The 21,153-nt window shown below is 38.6% G+C and overlaps 1 protein-coding gene across 1 annotated transcript; it reads right to left on the bottom strand.

The window, feature by feature from the left end:
* Nucleotides 1–26: 26 nt before the first annotated feature.
* On the bottom strand, nt 27–21,058 carry LOC116296272 (uncharacterized). Its single transcript, XM_089036318.1, has 36 exons — nt 20,928–21,058; nt 20,249–20,767; nt 17,867–18,043; nt 17,238–17,314; nt 16,677–16,783; nt 16,295–16,410; nt 15,897–16,003; nt 15,278–15,397; nt 15,023–15,158; nt 14,601–14,729; nt 14,251–14,301; nt 11,226–11,300; nt 11,028–11,104; nt 10,842–10,920; nt 10,615–10,769; nt 10,192–10,455; nt 9,824–9,937; nt 9,386–9,458; nt 8,892–9,110; nt 8,244–8,452; nt 7,860–8,084; nt 7,557–7,782; nt 6,930–7,069; nt 6,774–6,843; nt 6,433–6,601; nt 5,485–5,690; nt 5,139–5,404; nt 4,572–4,589; nt 4,358–4,486; nt 1,857–1,929; nt 1,588–1,674; nt 1,179–1,262; nt 1,030–1,086; nt 885–956; nt 703–732; nt 27–594 (listed from the first exon to the last, which is right to left on the bottom strand). Exons 2-36 carry the CDS (start codon nt 20,582–20,584, stop codon nt 532–534), a joined length of 4,536 nt encoding a protein of 1,511 aa, XP_088892444.1. The 5' UTR covers nt 20,585–20,767; nt 20,928–21,058; the 3' UTR covers nt 27–531.
* Between the last annotated feature and the right edge of the window lie 95 nt (nt 21,059–21,153).

Here is a 21,153-nt window from a genome sequence, read left to right as displayed (position 1 = left end):
TATAATAAAATTCTTCATTTAACAAGTTTATTTCATTTCAGCTATTTTTATTGCAATAAATGTGTATCATGTTACAGCGAGTAGTTTAGTTTTGTTTCATTCATTTTTACAAAAGGAAAGATGAGAGAAAGACAGTATGAAATCTTTGCAGTAGATTTTTCTTTTTATGATGTCTGATTGTTTCTGTGTGCAAAAGTGTAACTGTATAATAATTATAAATATGTTATATATATTATATTAATATGAATGGTGGGCCATGTACATATATTAATTCTGTGTAGTACTAAGTACAATTAATTATTTAACATTTTCTTGTTATTCATGTACTTATCATTCAGTCAGGTGTCGTACATCTAAGGTGTAGTGTCCTTCTTTATACGAGCCTGCGATTCATGAAATGTGAACATCACTTTTTACGTTCTTCATGCAACTCTTGTTAGACAATTCATGAAGTGTGTACATTTTTCGTGATGTTTTTGTTTCTTAGTAACAGCCAGGCTGCTCAGTTTGTTCAACATCATCTAACATCATCTACATCGTACTGCAAACAGAGCTCTTTGCTTTGTTTTGATTGACTAGACTGGAATTTTGTCGCTGTTGGAGAAAACAAAGGAAACTTTTTCAACACAAACACCACCATTGTCTTTTGCGGCAAACATAGGTGTGGTAGCTAGAAATGTTTTGTAATATTGCTTAACTTACTTTCTCCTTTGCTTGTTGCCGTAACTGTTCCTAAAGATGGGAATCAAAACACATTTGACATGATTAGACATTGATCTTTACTAGTGCATTAACCAATATGAATACAGAATGCTATTACATAAACCAATAACAATATGTTCTAGTGAGGTTGGGTTCTAAGTGGTATTTCACAGCTGCCATACCTGTTGCAGTCTTGCAAGTTGCTCTTGCAAGGAAATCACAACGTTATAATTATCTTGTAGTTTCCCATATTGCTGCAAGGAAATATACTAATCAGTATGTTGGTTGCATTGTGTTGCATGCTGAGTGGATCAACTGAATACAAACCTTTAACAATTCTGTTTTCAAATTTTGAACTTCTTCTGTGAGTCTAGTTTCTTTTTCCTAAAAATTGGAAGTAAAAATGCTCGTCATGTGACTCGATCAGAAAGTGATGTCATCATCAGCATAACGTCATAAAGTATGTGAAAAAATACCTTAGATTCTTGTTCTTGCTGTGCTTTCCACTGCTCTAGTCTCTTGGATTCTCCTTCTTGGTATTGCTTCAGTTGCTGTTCACTCTAAGTATATGAATAAATGTTATCCCAAACAGTAGCCTAACCCCTCCCTCCTAGGGGCAAGCATCTGCATACAGTCTGACTACTAACCCCTCCCCTCCTAGGGGCAAGCATCTGCATACAGTCTGATCACTAACCCCTCCCCTCCTAGGGACAAGCATATGCATTCAGTCTGACCACTAACCCCTCCCCTCCTAGGGGCAAGCATACGCATTCACTCTGACCACTAACCCCTCCCCTCCTAGGGACAAGCATATGCATTCAGTCTGACCACTAACCCCTCCCCTCCTAGGGGCAATCATCTGCATAAAGTGGTTTGATCACTAACCTCTTCCTTTTCGTCTTTTAGCTTCTCAATTTCTTGTTTTAGAGCCAACTGTGCCTCAATAGCATCACGCTGCAGCTCGCTTACAACCTGCAACCAATCAGATAACGATCACTCTCTACATGACTTGGAATCCTCCCATTTTTCCCCGTCCTTATTGATTCAATTAGTGCTCATAGTAGACCAACCAATCAGATCACACCATCTATGTACCCAATTCCCATTGGTTGTGGACGGAATCCTTTAAAGTGTTGTCACGGTATATATCTTACCTGTTCGTGTCTTGTTTGTAAGGTTCGCAGGTCGGTATTCATCTTGCCCTTATAGTCTACTTGTCTGGAAGGTCTATCAATAAAACAAATTATTACAAGACTGAGAATGTTACAAAAATTCTTTTCTTCAAATACACTGTATAATATGACTGAAGATTACTAAACCATCGTTGGGAGAGTGTGCACTACTCGTTATTATCGTCCTTTTTACACTACATCAATATGGAAATGAATCAAATCTGAAGCATATATCCTGCCTCGTCTTATGGAACATTCTATCGGGTTCTGTCTGTTGCTTGTTTTGACCTTCAGGAAGATTAATAGTCCCCTTCACAGTTCCCTGCGCCATCTAGAAAGGCAGCCGTGCCTTTGCATCGAAGCGAGACGAACGGTGAGCTTGCAATGATAGAGACGTGAATAATTGTCCAAGGTGTTAAAAACAGGTCTCTATCATTTCCCGCTCATCGTTCGTCTCGCTTCGATGCAAAGGCACGACTACCTTTCAAGATGGCGCTGGGAACTGTGAAAAGGACTAATGAGTATATCTTGAAGCGAAGCATGTCGGGAATGGAAACATCTATCTACTGACCAATTGTCAGCATGAAATCTTGTAATTGAATGATTCTATAGGTTGTATTCTGACCTCATAGACGTTCTTTGCACTGAAGTAAATATGAATAATGTATGGAAAGCGTTCGTAGGTAATGGAAAATGGATTTGACCATACGAGATGCGTACCGTAAAATCATGAGTAAATAGAAACATCGAGAATAGAATGGGAAAAATGATCATAACAGATACGTACCGACCGTAAAATCACGAGTAAATAGAAACATCGAGAATAGAATGGGAAAAATGATCATAACAGATACGTACCGACCGTAAAATCACGAGTAAATAGAAACATCGAGAATAGAATGGGAAAAATGATCATAACAGACACGTAACGTAAAATCACGAGTAAATAGAAACATCGAGAATAGAATGGGAAAAATGATCTTACCAGATACGTACCGTAAAATCACGAGTAAATAGAAACATCGAGAATAGAATGGGAAAAATGATCTTACCAGATACGTACCGTAAAATCACGAGTAAATAGAAACATCGAGAATAGAATGGGAAAAATGATCATAACAGATACGTACCGACCGTAAAATCACGAGTAAATAGAAACATCGAGAATAGAATGGGAAAAATGATCTTACCAGATACGTATAAAATCACGAGTAAATAGAAACATCGAGAATAGAATGGGCCGCGAAATGATCATAACAGACACGTAACGTAAAATCACGAGTCAATAGAGAAAGTAGAATGGGAAAATGATCACCGACAATTAAGAGAAAAATAATAGCAAGGAAATCAAACAAAGAAAATAGCCAACAAACCAAAACAACTAAATAACAAGGATCGCTCCCAACGCACTACTCATCATTACATTCTAGTGCCCTAGAAGCCCTAATCAGTGGAAGGTTTTAACCTTAAAATAGCTGTTGATAGCTAAAAGACTCTATATGCCTTAAAAATGACAAGAATGGTATTCTGAGTCCTAAAGTCATTGATAATATTGAGATGTAAGGTGATTTGTAGCGATATAATACCAATCTATCGCTCATCCTTCGGTAATGAAAGATACCGTGACAGGCCACCAGTCTGTTAAAACGATAACACGGTAAAGACAAAGACTCAAAGTATTAAATGACGAAGAATAAACACCAACCTTGTACGACAAAAAGACGTGTCAAAGAAGAACAGCAGAGAAGGGAATGAAAATATACAAATGGAAATATTCGGTTGATAATGACTTCTCGCGTTACGATACTGCCTACAGTGAGCACCTTTCAACGGTGATTAACATTGAATAGTCAAAATAATGAATATTACAATGAATAAAACAAGGCAGAAATATCATGTACAGGAAACATTAACGACATGATTTACAATAGATAAATGGATTACTTTATTCGTAGCTATGTTAATGTAACTCACACATCACAGATGTTTCTGTTAATGCACTTTACGATCAAATCATGGTGGAAATACGCACGCATAAAGCTCTTCATCGATGAAACACGCCATGATCAATGATACTTAGAATTACTTCATTCCTAACTTAATTGGCGGTTAAAATCAAAAACAAAATAGAAAGAGAACCAAACGAATGGAGTAAAAATGAGAAAAGGAAATGTTCTCTCATTACGTTTTTACTTTGTTCTGAAACGAACCTATGCCGCATAGGATTGTGGGACTGAGATGACGCATCTTTTTGATCTCATCAGTTCTTTATCCTAAGCGGCTCCTATAGAGCTGTTTTAAGTTGTGACGTATTTCCGGGTCCAACTACTCACAAAAACGCTAAAAAATAAAGCAAAGAATGGTCTAACTCAAAACCTTTCACAAAGAAAAAACAAGATAACTATTTACGTTTTGGACCCGGAAGTCGTTTATTTTTATACGAGTGACGTCACACAGCTCTATTCGTTACTAATGATTCTTACCCAGGCCTTGCTCTGTTCGCAGCTTGACTGAATCGTGATCGTCCTACAGGTCTTCTGGTATCGTGTGGTCTCTCTGGTCGCGTGGACGCGATAGATTTTGTTTGACGTGAAGCCAGTGGAGAAGGTGGTCTGGGATTGGGCAGAATATCACAGAAATAGATTAATGACAATATATAGTCGTGTGGGTTCCCTATGGAATACGGTTATTACTTACCCTGTTCTCTTTTTTACCCTGAGGAAATGAAATCAATATACGATTCGTTAGCTGTTATCGTTAGACATGTTACTACAAGACATTATCAGACGACCATGGTAACGATGTGGACGACCATGGTAACGATGTGGACGACCATGGTAACGATGTGGACGACCATGGTAACGATGATGATGATGGTTTTGATGATTATGATGGTGATGATGATGATTGATATTTGATGGTGATGCATGGTGATGTATGATGATGATGATAGTGGTGATGATAATAATAGTGGTAATGGTGGTGGTGGTAAGGGTGATGGTGATGCATGATGATGATTGATATTTGATGGTGATGCATGGTGATGTATGATAATGATGATAGTGGTGATGATAATAATAGTGGTAATGGTGGTGGTGGTAAGGGTGATGGTGATGCATGATGATGATTGATATTTGATGGTGATGCATGGTGATATATGATGATGATTATAGTGGTGATGATAATAATAGTGGTGATGGTGGTGGCGGCGGTAATGATGATAATATCACTGCATTACCAGTATGATTCAGTAAGCCTACTTACTCTAGACTATTAGTTTTTGCTCGGTTTTGATCGGATCCTTCACTGGAGCTGTTCAGTTTCTCTGCTGATGCAGCTTCACTGACTCCACTGTCCGGTGAAGCCAGCATCGCCATCAGCTGACCTTCTGACGATGTGCGCTTGTGTTTCGATGACTGTCCGCTGGCGGGACTACTCGCGGGACGCGGGAACACACGGGATATGCTAAGATTATCTACTGAATGGTTTGAGGATGGTAACTGTGAAGATGTAGTAGATATCACGTCCACCTAAACAAATAAGCGATCTAAGAAAACATCTCCAATATTGGATGATAAGGGAGAGAATTGAGCGAACTGTATAGGGTTACCTGTGTCACACTATCTTTGTCCCCAGTCTCCGTCGTCTGCTTCAAGGAAGTCTTACTGGAATGAATGCTGATTGATAGTTCGGTTTCTAAGGACTTTGCTATGGCAACGCCGCCAACGATCATGGTTTCTGACATTGATTTCCTTAACTTGTCGCCTTTGTTGGTTCCTTGTGAAGAATTGGTGGCTGCTGACGTTAATAAAGTACCTGACCAGAAATAGATGAGTCTGTCACAAATGCTCCCGTCACTCATCACTCCCTCCCGGCCATGACACATCTTCGTTATCATCACATCACATCATACCGTGAAATATCCCTATATTACACATCATACCGAGACACATCCCTTCGTTACGCATCACACCGTGAAATATCCCTTAGTTGCGCATCATACCGAGACACATCCCTTCGTTACGCATCACACCGTGAAATATCCCTTAGTTGCGCATCATACCGAGACACATCCCTTCGTTACGCATCACACCGTGAAATATCCCTATATTACACATCAGACCGAGACACATCCCTTCGTTACGCATCACACCGTGAAATATCCCTATATTACACATCATACCGAGACACATCCCTTCGTTACGCATCACACCGTGAAATATCCCTATATTACACATCATACCGAGACACATCCCTTCGTTACGCATCACACCGTGAAATATCCCTATATTACACATCATACCGAGACACATCCCTTCGTTACGCATCACACCGTGAAATATCCCTATATTACACATCATACCGAGACACATCCCTTCGTTATGCATCACACCGTGACATAACCCTTGATTACGAAACACATTGTGACACATCCCTTCGCTACGCATGACACCGTGACATATCCCTTAGTTACGAATCACACTATGACACATCGCCTACGTTAACACATGATTGTGTGACAGATCCATATTGTGTGACGCAATGTTTCGTGACTTACCAGTTTTCTTAAGAGATTTGTTTTTATCCTGTTCACCGTCATCCCCATCTTCTATTTCACTGTCTGTCCGACCATCACTGTCTGTTTCTTCCTCACTGTCTGCATCGTCGTCTACTGCTTCGGAAGCTATTATACCTTCTTTGAGCTCGTTTCTTATCCATGTGGGAGCCTAAACAATGCACCGTGAAAAAGAGTCACTCACGTCTGTCTTACTCCTTTGGTCAAAAGACAGCTTTCTACAGAGGAAGGGTGTGGGCCAGAGGTGCGTCATCTCTATTCTTAGTTAAGATTATTTTTATTATTAAAACTAAAGACAAAATTAAAGGTGGAATATTTCTTACCTCTCCTAAGGCTTCCATCTCAGAGGAACTTGAACCGACTGATGAATCCAACGCTGGACCAAGACGAGAACTGAACGAGATAACACAACACAATGCTGAGTACAGTAGTGAACAAACACAACTGTTGGGGATAGTGCGGGTAGAATTGGTCCTTACCTATTTTGGCTCTCGTTGACTCGTTTACTGGATTTCTTCTCGTTTCCTTTCTTACATGATCTCTTCTTTGATCGTTTACGAGGGGGAGGGGCTGCTGTTTCTATTTGAATGAAAATATTCTCTCCATAACCACTAATATCCTGCAAATAAATCACAATAATCATTAAACTTGTCACCATGTATCATCATCATCCATCATCATCTCCATCATCATTCATTGTCACCAACATCATCCCCATCATCCTCATCATCATCCATCGTCACCATCATCATCCCCATCATCATCATCATCCCAATCATCATCACCATCACCACCATCATCCCCATCATCCTCATCATCATCACCATCATCATCATCCATCACCATCATCATCATCCATCACCATCCATCATCATCATCACCATCATCATCCATCACCATCATCATCATCCATCACCATCATCGCCATCATCATCATCATCACAATAATCATCATCTTTATCAACCGTCAAAATCATAACTATTATGATGATCATCATTAAATCATCACCCTCATCACCATTATCAACTTATTTTCATCATCTTGCATAATCATCGTCATCATCATCATGCAATAACATGACTTAATCGCTGTAAACAGACATTACCTGTAAATAGACAGGGTATTCAGAGTCATTATCATCAATGCCACAAATAGCGTCCCAATGGAATAAAGAGATGGGGGTACACACAGGCTCATTATCATGCATCCTGAGAGAGCCCATGCCCACCTGGCCATTCAGACGACCCTTACGAGAGGACATACGGATATAGTTCTTGGCGATCTCTTTGGAACCATTATTGTCTTGAAAGTCGAACTCTGACAGAGCAAGACTAAAGAAACAGTACGCAGTATTAGAAACAAAGCATCAAGACAAGATTTTATCATTTATGTTGTGTAATGTTTGTACCTGGTATTTGTATTGTCTGCTAGACTAGCACAGCTATCCATGAGGTCTAGGGCACCAGTACTGTCTTCATGCACAGCATCTTTTCTTTTCTTCTGAGACAACGGCATCGCCATTCCCTCTTGTACCCCTTCTTTTCGTCCTCGCTCTGTCCTCCCCTGAGATAACTCAAGTACACCATCACGACGCACTGCAAACGTCTGGCTGCTTCCCAGACCATTGTTGTTGCTATGGAAACAATAGTAAAGAAATGATATTACACTGACTTATGAGAGCTATAATGCACGACAGGGAGAGGGAGGGATGGGAATTGGCTGGTGCTTCATGTCTGATCACCGGCACAAGCTTTTAACCAATCAGAAGGCAAGATTAATGACAGTCATTTACCCAGATGAGTAATCCAGGCTGTCAGAGCTGCCAATACTCATGCTTCCACTAGCATTTCGCTTGTGTTTCTTGAGGCTTGCTGTCTCTGTATCAGTCTTGTCACCATTCTCACTTGCTTTACGCTGTCGCCTTGATGGACGACACCCCCAGTAAAACAATGTGTTGTCATTTGTACCGACCACTGTAAAACCATCACCACACAGAACCATCTGAAAAAAGAAAGATAAGAATATTAACATCAGAGTAGTATTCATCATGATCAACGTCATCATCATCATCATCACTTTTATCTTAACTTTCACTATCGTTATTCAACATCATCACCATTATTATCAGAATCAGCATCGAAATTATCATCACCATCACTATTATCACCATCACCATTTTCATCATCTTCATCATCACTATCATCACCATCATCACTATCATCACCACAATCATCACCAACATCACTATCATCACCATCATCATCACTATCATCATCACTATCATCATTATCATTACCACTATCATCATCATCACCATCATCACCATCATCACTATCATCACCACCATCATCACCAATCATCGATGCTCGTCAAACCCAATCTACCATGCTACTGCCTGGACTACTACTAATATATATGATATATAATCAGTTCTACCTACCGTAACAGTCTTTTCCTCGAGTGGTTTAACTGTAGCAGGCGCATCACGTGGTTTAGTGTTACCACACCCAAGCTGACCTTCGCTATTGGCTCCGAATGTATACACGTGACCCGGTTCCACCAGCACTGCACTGTGGGTAGGTCCCAGGGCTACGTCGATGACACGGTAACGAGATAATGCTTTTACAGCGGTGGGGTTTTTCTTGACTTCTACTTGAACCTGCACAAAACACTAACTATTATTATCGATAGGACGAGTTTCACAGGGATGCGCAAAATAATAGTTTGAAAACAGGCTAATATCTGGGTAGCATAGCTGCCTTGTAAGATGGGCGCCCGCTTCACACGAGTAGCAGTGGGTTCTCTTATTTACATTTACTAAGAGGCCCGTCCACACATACCCTTTTCGCCCGTCCACAGGAATACCATCATGAATACGCTAACGACCAATAAGCATAGACAGAGCATGCGTGATTTCATAGCGCATTGACTTACTTTGTTAAGAAGGTTCTTCATCTGCATCAGAAACCCTTGTCTGTTGTTCAGTCCAAGTTTGTTGTTAGCATTGCTGTAGTAAGTATAGTTTATGATGTTAGTTGGCCAAACCAATGCAGATACAAAAGGAGATTGATTGATTGAAAAAGTGAGTCAGACATTCAACATTGAGACGGCACAAAAACATTCAGAAACCAAATCCCGATACTTCGCAGATTAGAATAAAAGATGCGACCTCAACGCAACGGATCGAGCAAGTTCCTATCTATCTGTGGTCTTATCATCAGAACGTAATTTACAAAATTTTCATGATCTGACAAAACGCCGACTTTGAAGAAGATTTCCAGCAGTGGTGGTTACGGAGAGCACGCGATTCTCTTCTACCATGCGATACTATTATCTACCATTAATGGCATCGCCATATACATTATCCATTACCTGCCGCATGCTAACAGGGCACCAGTGTCTGTCAGGAACATCGTACCATCAGTACCACACCGTACATCCCGTATAGATACCGGCACCTCTAAAGATATCTGACATGGAACACAACTGTAAAATGAAAGTTACAGTCATCGATTACATTGGTGTCCTTTAATACAATACTATATTGCGATGCAAACACACCACAGGGAAACCACGAACACTAAACGTGGACAGGGCTGAAAAACGTACGCGCATGCGCCAAATTGTCAAAGAAAATGGCCGCTTGAAAATTTCGCTTATCATACAAAAACTGTTCGCATACCATAGTTTTTCAAATTGTTCGCCATATTTCGGTTAAGTGTACTGAACGTCTTACTTACTGATTCTCTTCATCTCCTAGTCCCAGTCTTCCATCTGCTCCTTTACCCCAAGTAAACACCAGACCATCACTACACACCACAGCCACGTGATGTGGTCCGCAAGACACAGCAGTGACGTCAACGCTTAGTAACCCCTCGATCAGCTTGGGCCGTGAGATACTAGTCCAGTCACCGTGTCCTAAGCAGCCTTGTTCGCCCGATCCCGTTGTCATGACAATACCATTGTCAGTTACAAAGACGCTAAAATTATCTCCACAAGCCACTCTGGAAAAAACACATTGACAGTGACTTTGACGTCATGTATGACGTCATTATCATATAAAGGGTACGTCATAAATTACATCAAGTACAATGAAGGATATTTTTTTAAAATATGCTTTCATGTAGAAAATCGTGACATCAGTGACAGCTGTCAATCATTACCTGGTGATGGATTTTCCTTTCAGCGACTCGACTAAGGTTGGTTTGTCTCTGTTGATCAAGTCCCCCTGACCCAGCTGACCACACCCATTATCACCCCACGTGTACACCGATCCCTCTAGTGTTACCACGGTAACGTGAGATGTACCAACAGCCACCTTAAACAACGATATAATAGATTTAAACAAAGCTTGATTGAGAGATAGAGGTTTGTCTATTTGATCCCTTACCTCACCCAGCTGTGCTCGTACTGGTGTTTCTATTGGATACATACTGACTGTCGTCATGTCCAGATAAAAGAATAGAGACCTGAACAAACAAATCAACGTCACGCAATCAGTTACTATACAATGAAATGTAACGCAATTACCTAGATAAGACGTCACGCAATACAAATTTCAAACGCGCAAGGATACCTTGTCTTTTTCCTCATGTTTTGTTCCATGGAACTACTGAGCTCGTCTTCCGTGGGATCGTCATAGCGAGCTAACAGCTGTAACGAAAAGACAGACAGACACTCGAAGTTAGCATGTGATATATCACTTCTCCTATAACAGAGAGAATGGGGAAACTGGGTATAAATGTGGCGTGCTGTAAACTGTGGAATAACGTACCTTAGGGACTCTTTCGTAGAGGAGGTCAGTAACAGAGGGCCGTAGTTCGGGCTCTTTCTGTAAGATGTCCTTCACCTGAAAAGGTACCAATCAATGACAAATAGATCAGCATTGAGTGACTCAAGTAAACAGACAGTTGCTTTTGCTTCTATTTATTTCTTGATGGCATGAATCAAGGAGGGTGGGGTGGGGGCCCATCATACTGATAACTAGATACATACCAAGAGAAGAACCTGACTCTGTCTCATCATAAGCAATAGAGCACTGGCTACTAGGGGATGGGGTGGGGTGGGGAAGACCCTGACTCTGTCTCATTACAAACAAAAAAAAATTACTCTTACTCACACGCAATAGAGCACTGGCTTAGGCCTAACCCTAACCCTAACCCTAGGGAGTGGGGTGGGGTGGGGTGGGGTGGGGTAGGGTGGGGTGGGGAAGGCCCTGGCTAAGTTTGATAACAAGCAAGAGAGAACTGGCTTCTACTGAGGAAAGAAATCAAAACCAGCATTGATCGAAAAATAAGTAATAATTTTAACAGTTCAAGTCTTCAATCCTTTGAAAATTCATTGATGATCAGCGTCTTGACTCGAACTAGTGCTAGACTAGGAACTACTTAGTACAATATATTACATCTGATCAGCAACTCTTCTCTTTGTAAATCATATTCTATTCTAACCCACTGTACCGAAAGTGGAAAACACTTGGCCTAAAACTCAAGTGTCAAGTGTTTCATTTCAAGCTGTGTTTACACGGTACCGGACGAATTTTCAACCAGTCAAAAAATTGACCTGTACATACCGTTCACGCAGAACCGTCTCTTTAAATGTATAAGAAATACGTTCTGTTTACGGGGAACCGGGTCCAAATTTGCACGGCTAGGTGTACGAATTTTTGTTCGGATAGCTGTCCTCTGTAAACGTACAATTTTTTACCGGTTAAAAACTCTGTTACCGCATACACGCAGGCTCAACCAATACTGAGATCCGTCATTCAATCTATCAACTTATTCCATTCAGTTTTCGTTATTTGTAACCCGGTTTTTTTTTTGGCAGTATAGGTCCAACGGTATGAAGTGAAAGTATTATGTAACAAACATCCTATATCTGGACCGATAAACCAAACTATTTCTTTAGCCTAATATTGATTCCTTTACATAGACATCTATCATTCTAAACACTACTCATCTGTCTGTTCATCCGTATTAGGATACGAAAGCCAAAACGAAATTTAAAGCTTCACAGAGCAACTTACTTGTTGGTGTAAAGAACTAATTTCGTCGATCCATTGAAGTTTCTTCATAGGATGGATAAACTGAGCGACCATTTTACAATCACATAAGTAAACATTAATACCGTCACCAATCAGTCACTACAGAACCTCGTACATCACCAGCTACGAATACAGGTTACTAGGACAGGACTAGAATAAAGACGAGTCTGTTTTACCGCTGGTTCTAGTTCAGAACAGGTGTTTGTTTTTACCATACCGATCTCCGATGAATTCTTAATCAGTTATCTTCACATTTATATCGTTAAAATAAACACTTAAAATTGCTCTCATACCCTCGACTCAAAAATTTAAGATCAAGAAGAAAATAGCCCAAAAATAAGCCAGATAATTTATATAGCGGTTATAGCGGTAAGGAGGCAGGTTCTGGGTGTCTTTATCAACCAGTTTTGAATATAATTATAACGTTTTCACACATGTCACGAGTCCAGAAAGTTAATAATGGCAAGATGCCCAAGCAAATTAAAAAGAGACGTTAATGTGAAGCATAGCCGGGTGTTGTAAGGTCTGGTATATTGCACCAAACAATAGTCAATGCCTAATATGGACAACCTGATGACGTTAATGTAAGGATTAGGTATTACTAAACACAATTGACACTATAAATAGTATACAAAAGAACACGTAATTGACTGCATAACGCATTAGCACTTGGCTGGATTAATACAAAGATAACAATCATGTCATTAAAGTATACCTAATTAGTTCTTCATGCAATACTTTTTCTTATAATAAAATAGATATGCACTATACTGCTATTCTCCTCAACATTTGGAAATACTTCACGTCTAGCTACATGGAGTGACATGGAGTGAATACTTGGATGGAGAAATATTTCTTCATTCATTTGAGTAAAGCATTTTCGAGTTATGGAAGTAGTTAATACTTTCATTGTGTTAATCATTGTTATGTCAGTTATCTTGAGTATTTAACACAAAGTTGATATTTTTTTTCTTATGACTACTAAATAACATTACTGTTTTTTTTAATAAAAGTAGTATTTTCCACTGGCTGAGGAACGAAATAAGTGGAAAATGTCTTCTCACACCACTGGAGCCTGGGCCGAGGGATATTAGTCACGTGGTCAGTGTTTTCATCAGTTGCTTTTTCGCTGTCTGCCATGACTGTTAGTTAGCCCCACAGTACCCCCCTCCCCCCCCAAACCTAGGCCAGCATTGCTGGAAGGACTTTAGAGTAGTTTTTCATGGAAACCACGTTGCGATGATAAGAATGATGTATTACAGTAATGCATATGTTGAGTTATTCAGAAATAAAGAAGTCAATAGCTCCCAGTGGTGTGTGAGAATGTTTTTTTTTTTTACAAAAAGAAAACATTCCCCAGTAATCATGGAAGCCAGGAGAGTTTGGATGATCCCATTAAGACACATAATATACAATGTAACCTATTTGAACACACACCCCCTCCCCTCCCCTCCCCTTCACACACACACACACACACACCCCCCTTCCCACCCCTCTCCTTCACACACACCCCCCTCCCCTCTCCTTCACACATGCCCCTCCCCTCCCCTCTCCTTCACACACACACACCCCTTCAAATCTGGGATATAACCATTCAAAGTGAACCCCACACCTTCCCCCACAGCATAAATAACATAAAATTGATCCCAGATGCCTGTCTTAAGTAATGTAATTAACAAGAGGTCACTAATGGTCCCCACCCCTGTCCCCCCTCCTGCAACCCCACCCCTGACCGGAATATTGTCACAGTACTAACCAGGTTTCTAAATTCTGGAGTATAGTTGCCTCTTATTGGTGCAAATTGACCCTGCAAAATATCAAAATTAAGAAGATGAGAATGAGGGGGAAATGAATGGGAAATGAATGGGAGAAAAAATGGGAGAAAAAATGGATAAAGATATCCCTTAACTTGCATCCTTTCTAACCTCCAACCAGCACACAAAAAAAACACAAACAAACAAACAAAAAAAGAAAAAATAAAGATTTGTTATAGGCCAATTGTAAGACCATGAACATGGTGCATTAGTATGGTGTCATTTGTACCCAAGCTAGACCAAAAATGCACCTTGTTGGTCAGAGAATGTCAATTGGTTTGACATACACTACCTTCATGATCTTGTTGACTAATGCTGGAAGGTTGGACCCTTCAAATGTCTTCTGTCTTGAGGCCATTTCATAGAGAATACAGCCAAGAGCCCATACATCACTCTTTTGATTGTAATCCTTGCCTTCACACTGGATAACACATATAAACAATACAATGAATATAAACAGGGAAACCAGGTGGTCCTGTTTAAAGACATGAGCTAGCCCTCAAACAGCCTTTGAACAGATCTAAGTCAGGAGCTAACTCAAATATCCAACCTTGAAATGTCTTGGCTGATCTAAGTCAGGGTATGGCTAACTCACAGATCAAACCCTGAAACAATCTCTGGGCTGACCTAATTCAGGGCATAGCTAACTCACAGATCAAACCCTTAAAAAACTGCTACACTGATCCTTCACCTTAATTGCATGCCATCACTCACCATTTCAGGAGAGATGTAGTAAGGTGTCCCCAAGACTGTGTTGGCTTTGGACCCTTCAAGTTGTTTACTGATACCAAAATCACCCAACTTTACAACTGTGTCTTTTGTTAGAAATATATTGGCTGTCTTCAAGTCCCTGAAAATGTTATATTAACATTAACAAGTATCATCTTGGATAATCTTTCACATCCATTATGATGATTAAAGCAAAAATGTTAAGTTAAACAGGCACTATTCAAGAGTTGCTATGGTTACCTGTGTAAAATATTGTTGTCATGGATATACTTCAAGGCAGACAGCATTTGCTGAAACATTATCAAAATGTCTTTTTCATCCATGTCTTTGTCCAGACGCATCAAGTACTGATCTAATGACCTGTCAATCAAAACAGCCAGTCAATCAATCATCTGATAATCACTAGCTGGGACTGTGTTGGTGTGTTGAATACAACAAGTGAATAAGAATGACTAGTGGTTACTAGTTGGAACAGCGTTGATGTGTTGAATACAACAAGTGAATAAGAATGACTAGTGGTTACTAGTTCGGACTGTGTTGGTGTGTTGAATATAACAAGTGAGTAAGAATGACTAGTGGTTACTAGTTGTGACTGTGTTGGTGTGTTGAATATAACAAGTGAATAAGAATGACTAGTGGTTGCTAGTTGGGACTGTGTTAGCGTGTTGAATACAACAAGTGAATAAGAATGACTAGTGGTTACTAGTTGGGACTGTGTTGGCGTATTGAATACATAGAAAAACGTTCAAAACAATATTGACATGCAGATGTTTGTTCTTCCTTGGAGTAAAAGGCTTTTTCTCAGCTTTTACTCTGACAAAGTAATAATGTCTAAAAAGTCAAGTATAGTGTGACCTACCCTCCATCAGCATATTCCATCTCTATCATCAGGGTACCATCTACCTCAAAGCTATCATAGTAACTAATTATATTAGGGTGGAGACTAAGCTTGGATAAAACCTTGGCCTGAATGAAGCAAATACAAGAATTAATAATAAAAATATATGCAAAGAAGATAGATAGAGGGGCAAGGGGATTAAAAGAGAAACAGAATATGAATACAAAGAAGTTTGAAGTAAGAAAAATGAAAAAGAAGGAATGAAAGCAAATGAGAGAAAAAATATGAGAAAAAATAAATGAAATTAAAAGTGAAGAGAAAGTGCACAGTCAAAGTAATAGTGATTTGAAGTGGAGAGTTAAGCAATGAAATAAAGACAATGAAAGAAGGGAGGAAGAAAGGATGTGAGGATGACATACCTCATTCATAGCCATCTGCCGTTCAACAGCATTTAAATCATGTAGGGTAATCTCTTTTAGTATAACAAGTGAGTCATCATCTTTCTTCCTGTACAGCACTGCTGCTCCATATGCACCTGTTATCACAAGTGAAAATATAGTTATATGTAAGTCATATTATATCACTATTGTATCCTCTGTTTTCTCCCATGCCATGAGAGTTTTACTCCCATTTTCCTCCCTCCTCAAAAATTAACGTGAGTTGAGAGTTGTGTGTGTAAAACAATAAATGTGTGGAGTGTGGAGCGAGGAGTGCGGAGTGCGGAGTACGGAGTGCGGAGTGTGGAGGCTATCAATTACAGCTTTCTCAAACAATCATATTTATTATACATTATTCTATTACCTTTTCCTACAGTTTTAATTTTTTCAAAGTTGCTGATACTCTGTGGTTGTGCCCCTGACCATCCTCTCATCTTTTCACTCTTAAAGTATAAATCACCTGGGAAGGAACTGTCACAACAACAAATACATTCAATACAATCAATAATTTAGAGTAGATCTTATTCCACTAACAAAACTGAATGGATCAAGTCCACTTCAATGGGTGCAATGTTTTCCCATTTCAGACCACATGTTATTCTCTAGAGTATCATTTCTTTGTTTGACAGTGGTGTATAGGAAGACACATGAATATGAATACGATTCAAATAAAGAATCTTATTTTCAAGCTAAGAGAATGACACATGGTCTGCAATGGGAAAACATTGCACCATAGCTGAAAAGCATTCCTAGTAAAGAAAGAAATAATACTCAAGGCTATAACCAGAGAAATAGAAGAGAATCAAGATGAAACTCTACTCACTACTGAAAATACCAGGTTTGGGAAGTATGCACCCCACTCTATAATCTGAGTAATGTCTTGTAATGACTGCAAGCAATGATTTCAAGCAAGTATCTGTCTCACCTAGTATTATCATCATTGTTGTTGGGATTGCTTCTTACATCAGCACCCATCAACTCTTTTGTCATACCAACAGACACCTAAAATAATAAATACATCAGTACATATTGATGTATATATTTGTTATATAGATATCGATGAAATACCAGGTTTTCTCTAGGGTCGAAAACATGATATCTTTTGACAGTGGAAGATACCATATCTTTCACACGTGAAGATATCACTGTTGACATGGTAACGTATTTTAATAAAGAATTTTTAAGCTTTTGTTTTATTTAAGTTTCATCGATATCTATATAATAAACAGAACATTGCATGGCTGCTTGGAGATACGAATTTTATCTTCTCGTGTTCAATTTAGATATCTCACTCATTCACTGCACTCATTCATGAGATATCAATTGAACACTCGAAGATAAAATTCGTATCTCTGCGCGCCCATGTAATATCCTCTATATAATGTACACTACATTCTTAAAATATCAAGATGTTTACCTAATTACCATGGTAACAAGCAAGTAATAATTTAGTGGCAACGAACATACCATACCATTACAGTTGGCTGATGAGTTAAAGAGTATCCAGGACACATAAATAAGTGATAGTGTTCCTCACGACCTCATCTATATTACCTTGGTCAGATTCTCCAGCAAGTCCAGTACTTGTATAACATCACTGCTCTGTGCCAGTGGACAGGCCAGGAAATCCAGCCCTGCTCCTGATGACGTGCTATCAAGACAAGTACTCACTATCTGGGTGAAAAAGTTCCTAATGTCTCCTTGCTCTTTGAGGGTTCGAAGTGAGATTACCTGGAAAATGTTATGACAAAGCATTATTTATCAATAAGCCATACGTCAGGTAATACAATTGAAATCATTAATTACACTTAGTTAATAATCTAGAATACTATAGTTTCATTGATATGATGTGATTAATATTTAAATTGTACCTTCAACATTCAAAAATGCTTCAAATTTTATCAATACTCTGAAACAACCTCTGGACTGATCTAAGTCAGGGCATGGCTAACTCACAGATCAAACCCTTAAACAATCTCTGGGCTGATCTAAGTCAGGGCATGGCTAACTCACAGATTGAACCCTGAAACAACCTCTGGGCTGATCTAAGTCAGGGCACAGCTAACTCACAGATGGAACCCTGAAACAACCTCTGGGCTGATCTAAGTCAGGGCATGGCTAACTCACAGATAGAACCCTGAAACAACCTCTGGGCTGATCAAGTCAGGGCATGGCTAACTCACAGATTGAACCCTGAAACAACCTCTGGGCTGATCAAGTCAAGGCATGGCTAACACACAGATCAAACCCTTACAAAACCTCTGAGCTGGGCACATCCAACTTACAGATCAAATTGGAATTTGTCTTAATCGTAGATCTTGTGAAAGGAGGAAACCAGAGAACCTGTTGAAAGCCCTTACATGTAAAACAAGAAAGAGCCCTAACAAACCCCTTCTCTAAAGTGCACTAATACTACGACACCCTTGATTCCCATATACCCTACTTGATGATATGACCTTCTCGAACCCAACTACGTTTTTTCAGTTAAGTGTATACATTATCCCTCGCTATAGTAACAATGAATAGTCAATTGATGCAACACTTTAATATACATGTTTATATAACAAGCCTGAAACTTTACCACATGTTCCTCAATAGAATTCTAAAAAAATAGAGACTTGAACCTTCAAATACTGAAAACATGAGATGGTGTTGAAGGAAAATCTTGGGAGTCAGACAAGTCTTAATTAATGTTACTAATCATTGCGTCAAGAGAAAATTGAATTAAGATAAACAAGAGTAATACTCCTATATGATGACTATATGAAAATGAAGTTCTAAAAATAAATACAGCTGCTATACAATAGTATTTCCTGTCAACAACCTAGCTATATACATATATATATATATATATATAAACAAAAAAACTTGAATATGTATGGATGATGGACCAGCGATGACTTCCAGTAGAAGTATTCTAAGGAATTCAACAGTCTGTTCTCTTGATATACAAATTGTATATGTATAGGAAGAGAAAACTGGCAACTTCTGACTGGTTCAAGAAATTTATCTACGTTTTGGCCATCATACATATATAGCACTATGTACTGTTTAATAACCTTCTACAGCAAACCTAAAACCAGTTCATTTAGTAGTGTCATTGATGTTAAATTGTCAATTGGACTTTAAAATATACTTTATATAATTAATACATAATATAAATTAAATATTACTAGATTAAAGATCTTGTGGGATGAGTTAGGACAGCTACGGACATTACCATAATAAAAAATATTCTTATTATACTAATATTAATATTATACTACTCTCAAACAGGTTTGAAAATTTGGATCATGAGTTTTTATTCTCTAGTTTTTTTAGTTTTTATTGACTTTTTATCTTATATAGTTAATGGATAAGATCCATCCACATCATAACACTGGAGAACCTCTAGCATAATCAACCACCAAAGATGTTCATGTTAGATCTCACTAATGTATTCAACTGTTATCTATTGTCTTGTTGAAGATAATGAAAACAGTTAGAGCTATTGCCTTTAGGCTGAGATAAAAAGCAGAAAGCTGAGGAAGTTACACAAAAAACAAGGAAGCTTTACTCAACCACATAATCATTTTTTCCTTTCCCAGAATTGAATTTCATCTTTCCGTTTCTAAGCAAATGCTAGCAAGATGATTTTTTTGATTAAAGTAGGGGTAAATAACAATAAAAATTATTTCTTAGTACAAAACTTTTAAAAGGCTCTTGAAATAACAAAAAACATTTACTGCAGAAATATAAACACAGGTATGGATAGATAAGTATTCATTATGCTGATCAACATATATGTACATTCATACCTGACAATGATCATTAATGATTATCACACGAAACTTTAAAAACTAATCCAAAAAGATTATTTTGATTCTTCAATTATAAATCATAAATAAATAAGAAACATAAAAGAAGATAAAGTATTGTTTCAATAAATATACGTACTTGATCTCCATTTGCACATAACTGCAATGTTCCTTGTTGACCATTGGCAATAAACCCAATACTCTCAACTCTTTTTTCACCCAGAGTTTGTTGAACTTGAGCAAGAAGAGATTCTAGTGTTGTGCTGTCATATTTATAGGATAAAATACGAACTCCAGACCTGGTAGCTGATGATAACACAGAAGATTGTCGTATTTTGGAAGAAAGAAGAACAAGACGCCATGTTGTGTTACTTCCTGCACTTCCAACTCGATTCACAATTTTTTCCTGGCTTTCAACATTATTATTTATTTCTGTAAGGTCTGTTTTAGAGTCCTGTTTAGCGACCGTAGCCATTGGTTTCTAATTCCCGGCAGAAATCATCTTTCTTTACAGAACTTCTTCACTTATTTTCGACCATACCGAACTGTGAAGTCCTTGTTTGTCGTCTCGTCGAGTAGAAATAATATTTTCACTTGTTGAATCAGGTAATATTACCCCTTGAAAAGGAGGTAATTCTCTTTGGGTTTCATTGGTTCTCTTTGACATGAAATACGGTTAAAGTAAAGCTTAGTAGAGGTCAAATAAATGAATTATAATCAGACGATACAGGATCATAAGATGTGTGTCCCATCGACAAATTACCAAAATTAATCGAAAATTCTCATTAAAACAACATTATTTCGCTTGACAAACTTACCAAGTTATTCTTGCAGAGTTTAACTTTGTGTTCAGGGTGTAGTTAAGTCTTATAATAGCAAAAGAAACGGTTAAAAAAGTTAAAAATGCTTGACAAGATGAATTACATTTCGTTTGCTTGACAACAACCAATCCATGCGATGTCCCATCCCGCGAACATCCCGTTACATTCCTGCGGGAATCCCGCGGGAATTCTTAATTCTTCCTCATTGATTCTTAACCTAAAA

The sequence above is a fragment of the Actinia tenebrosa genome, unplaced genomic scaffold, assembly GCF_029948245.1.
Source record: "Actinia tenebrosa isolate PJP-AT-01 unplaced genomic scaffold, QUT_ActTen_1.0 PGA_scaffold4__44_contigs__length_22323623, whole genome shotgun sequence".
Classification (NCBI taxonomy): Eukaryota; Metazoa; Cnidaria; class Anthozoa; order Actiniaria; family Actiniidae; genus Actinia; species Actinia tenebrosa.
Note: the sequence above shows the minus strand (reverse complement) of the source record. Positions and strands in the feature narration are given on the sequence as shown.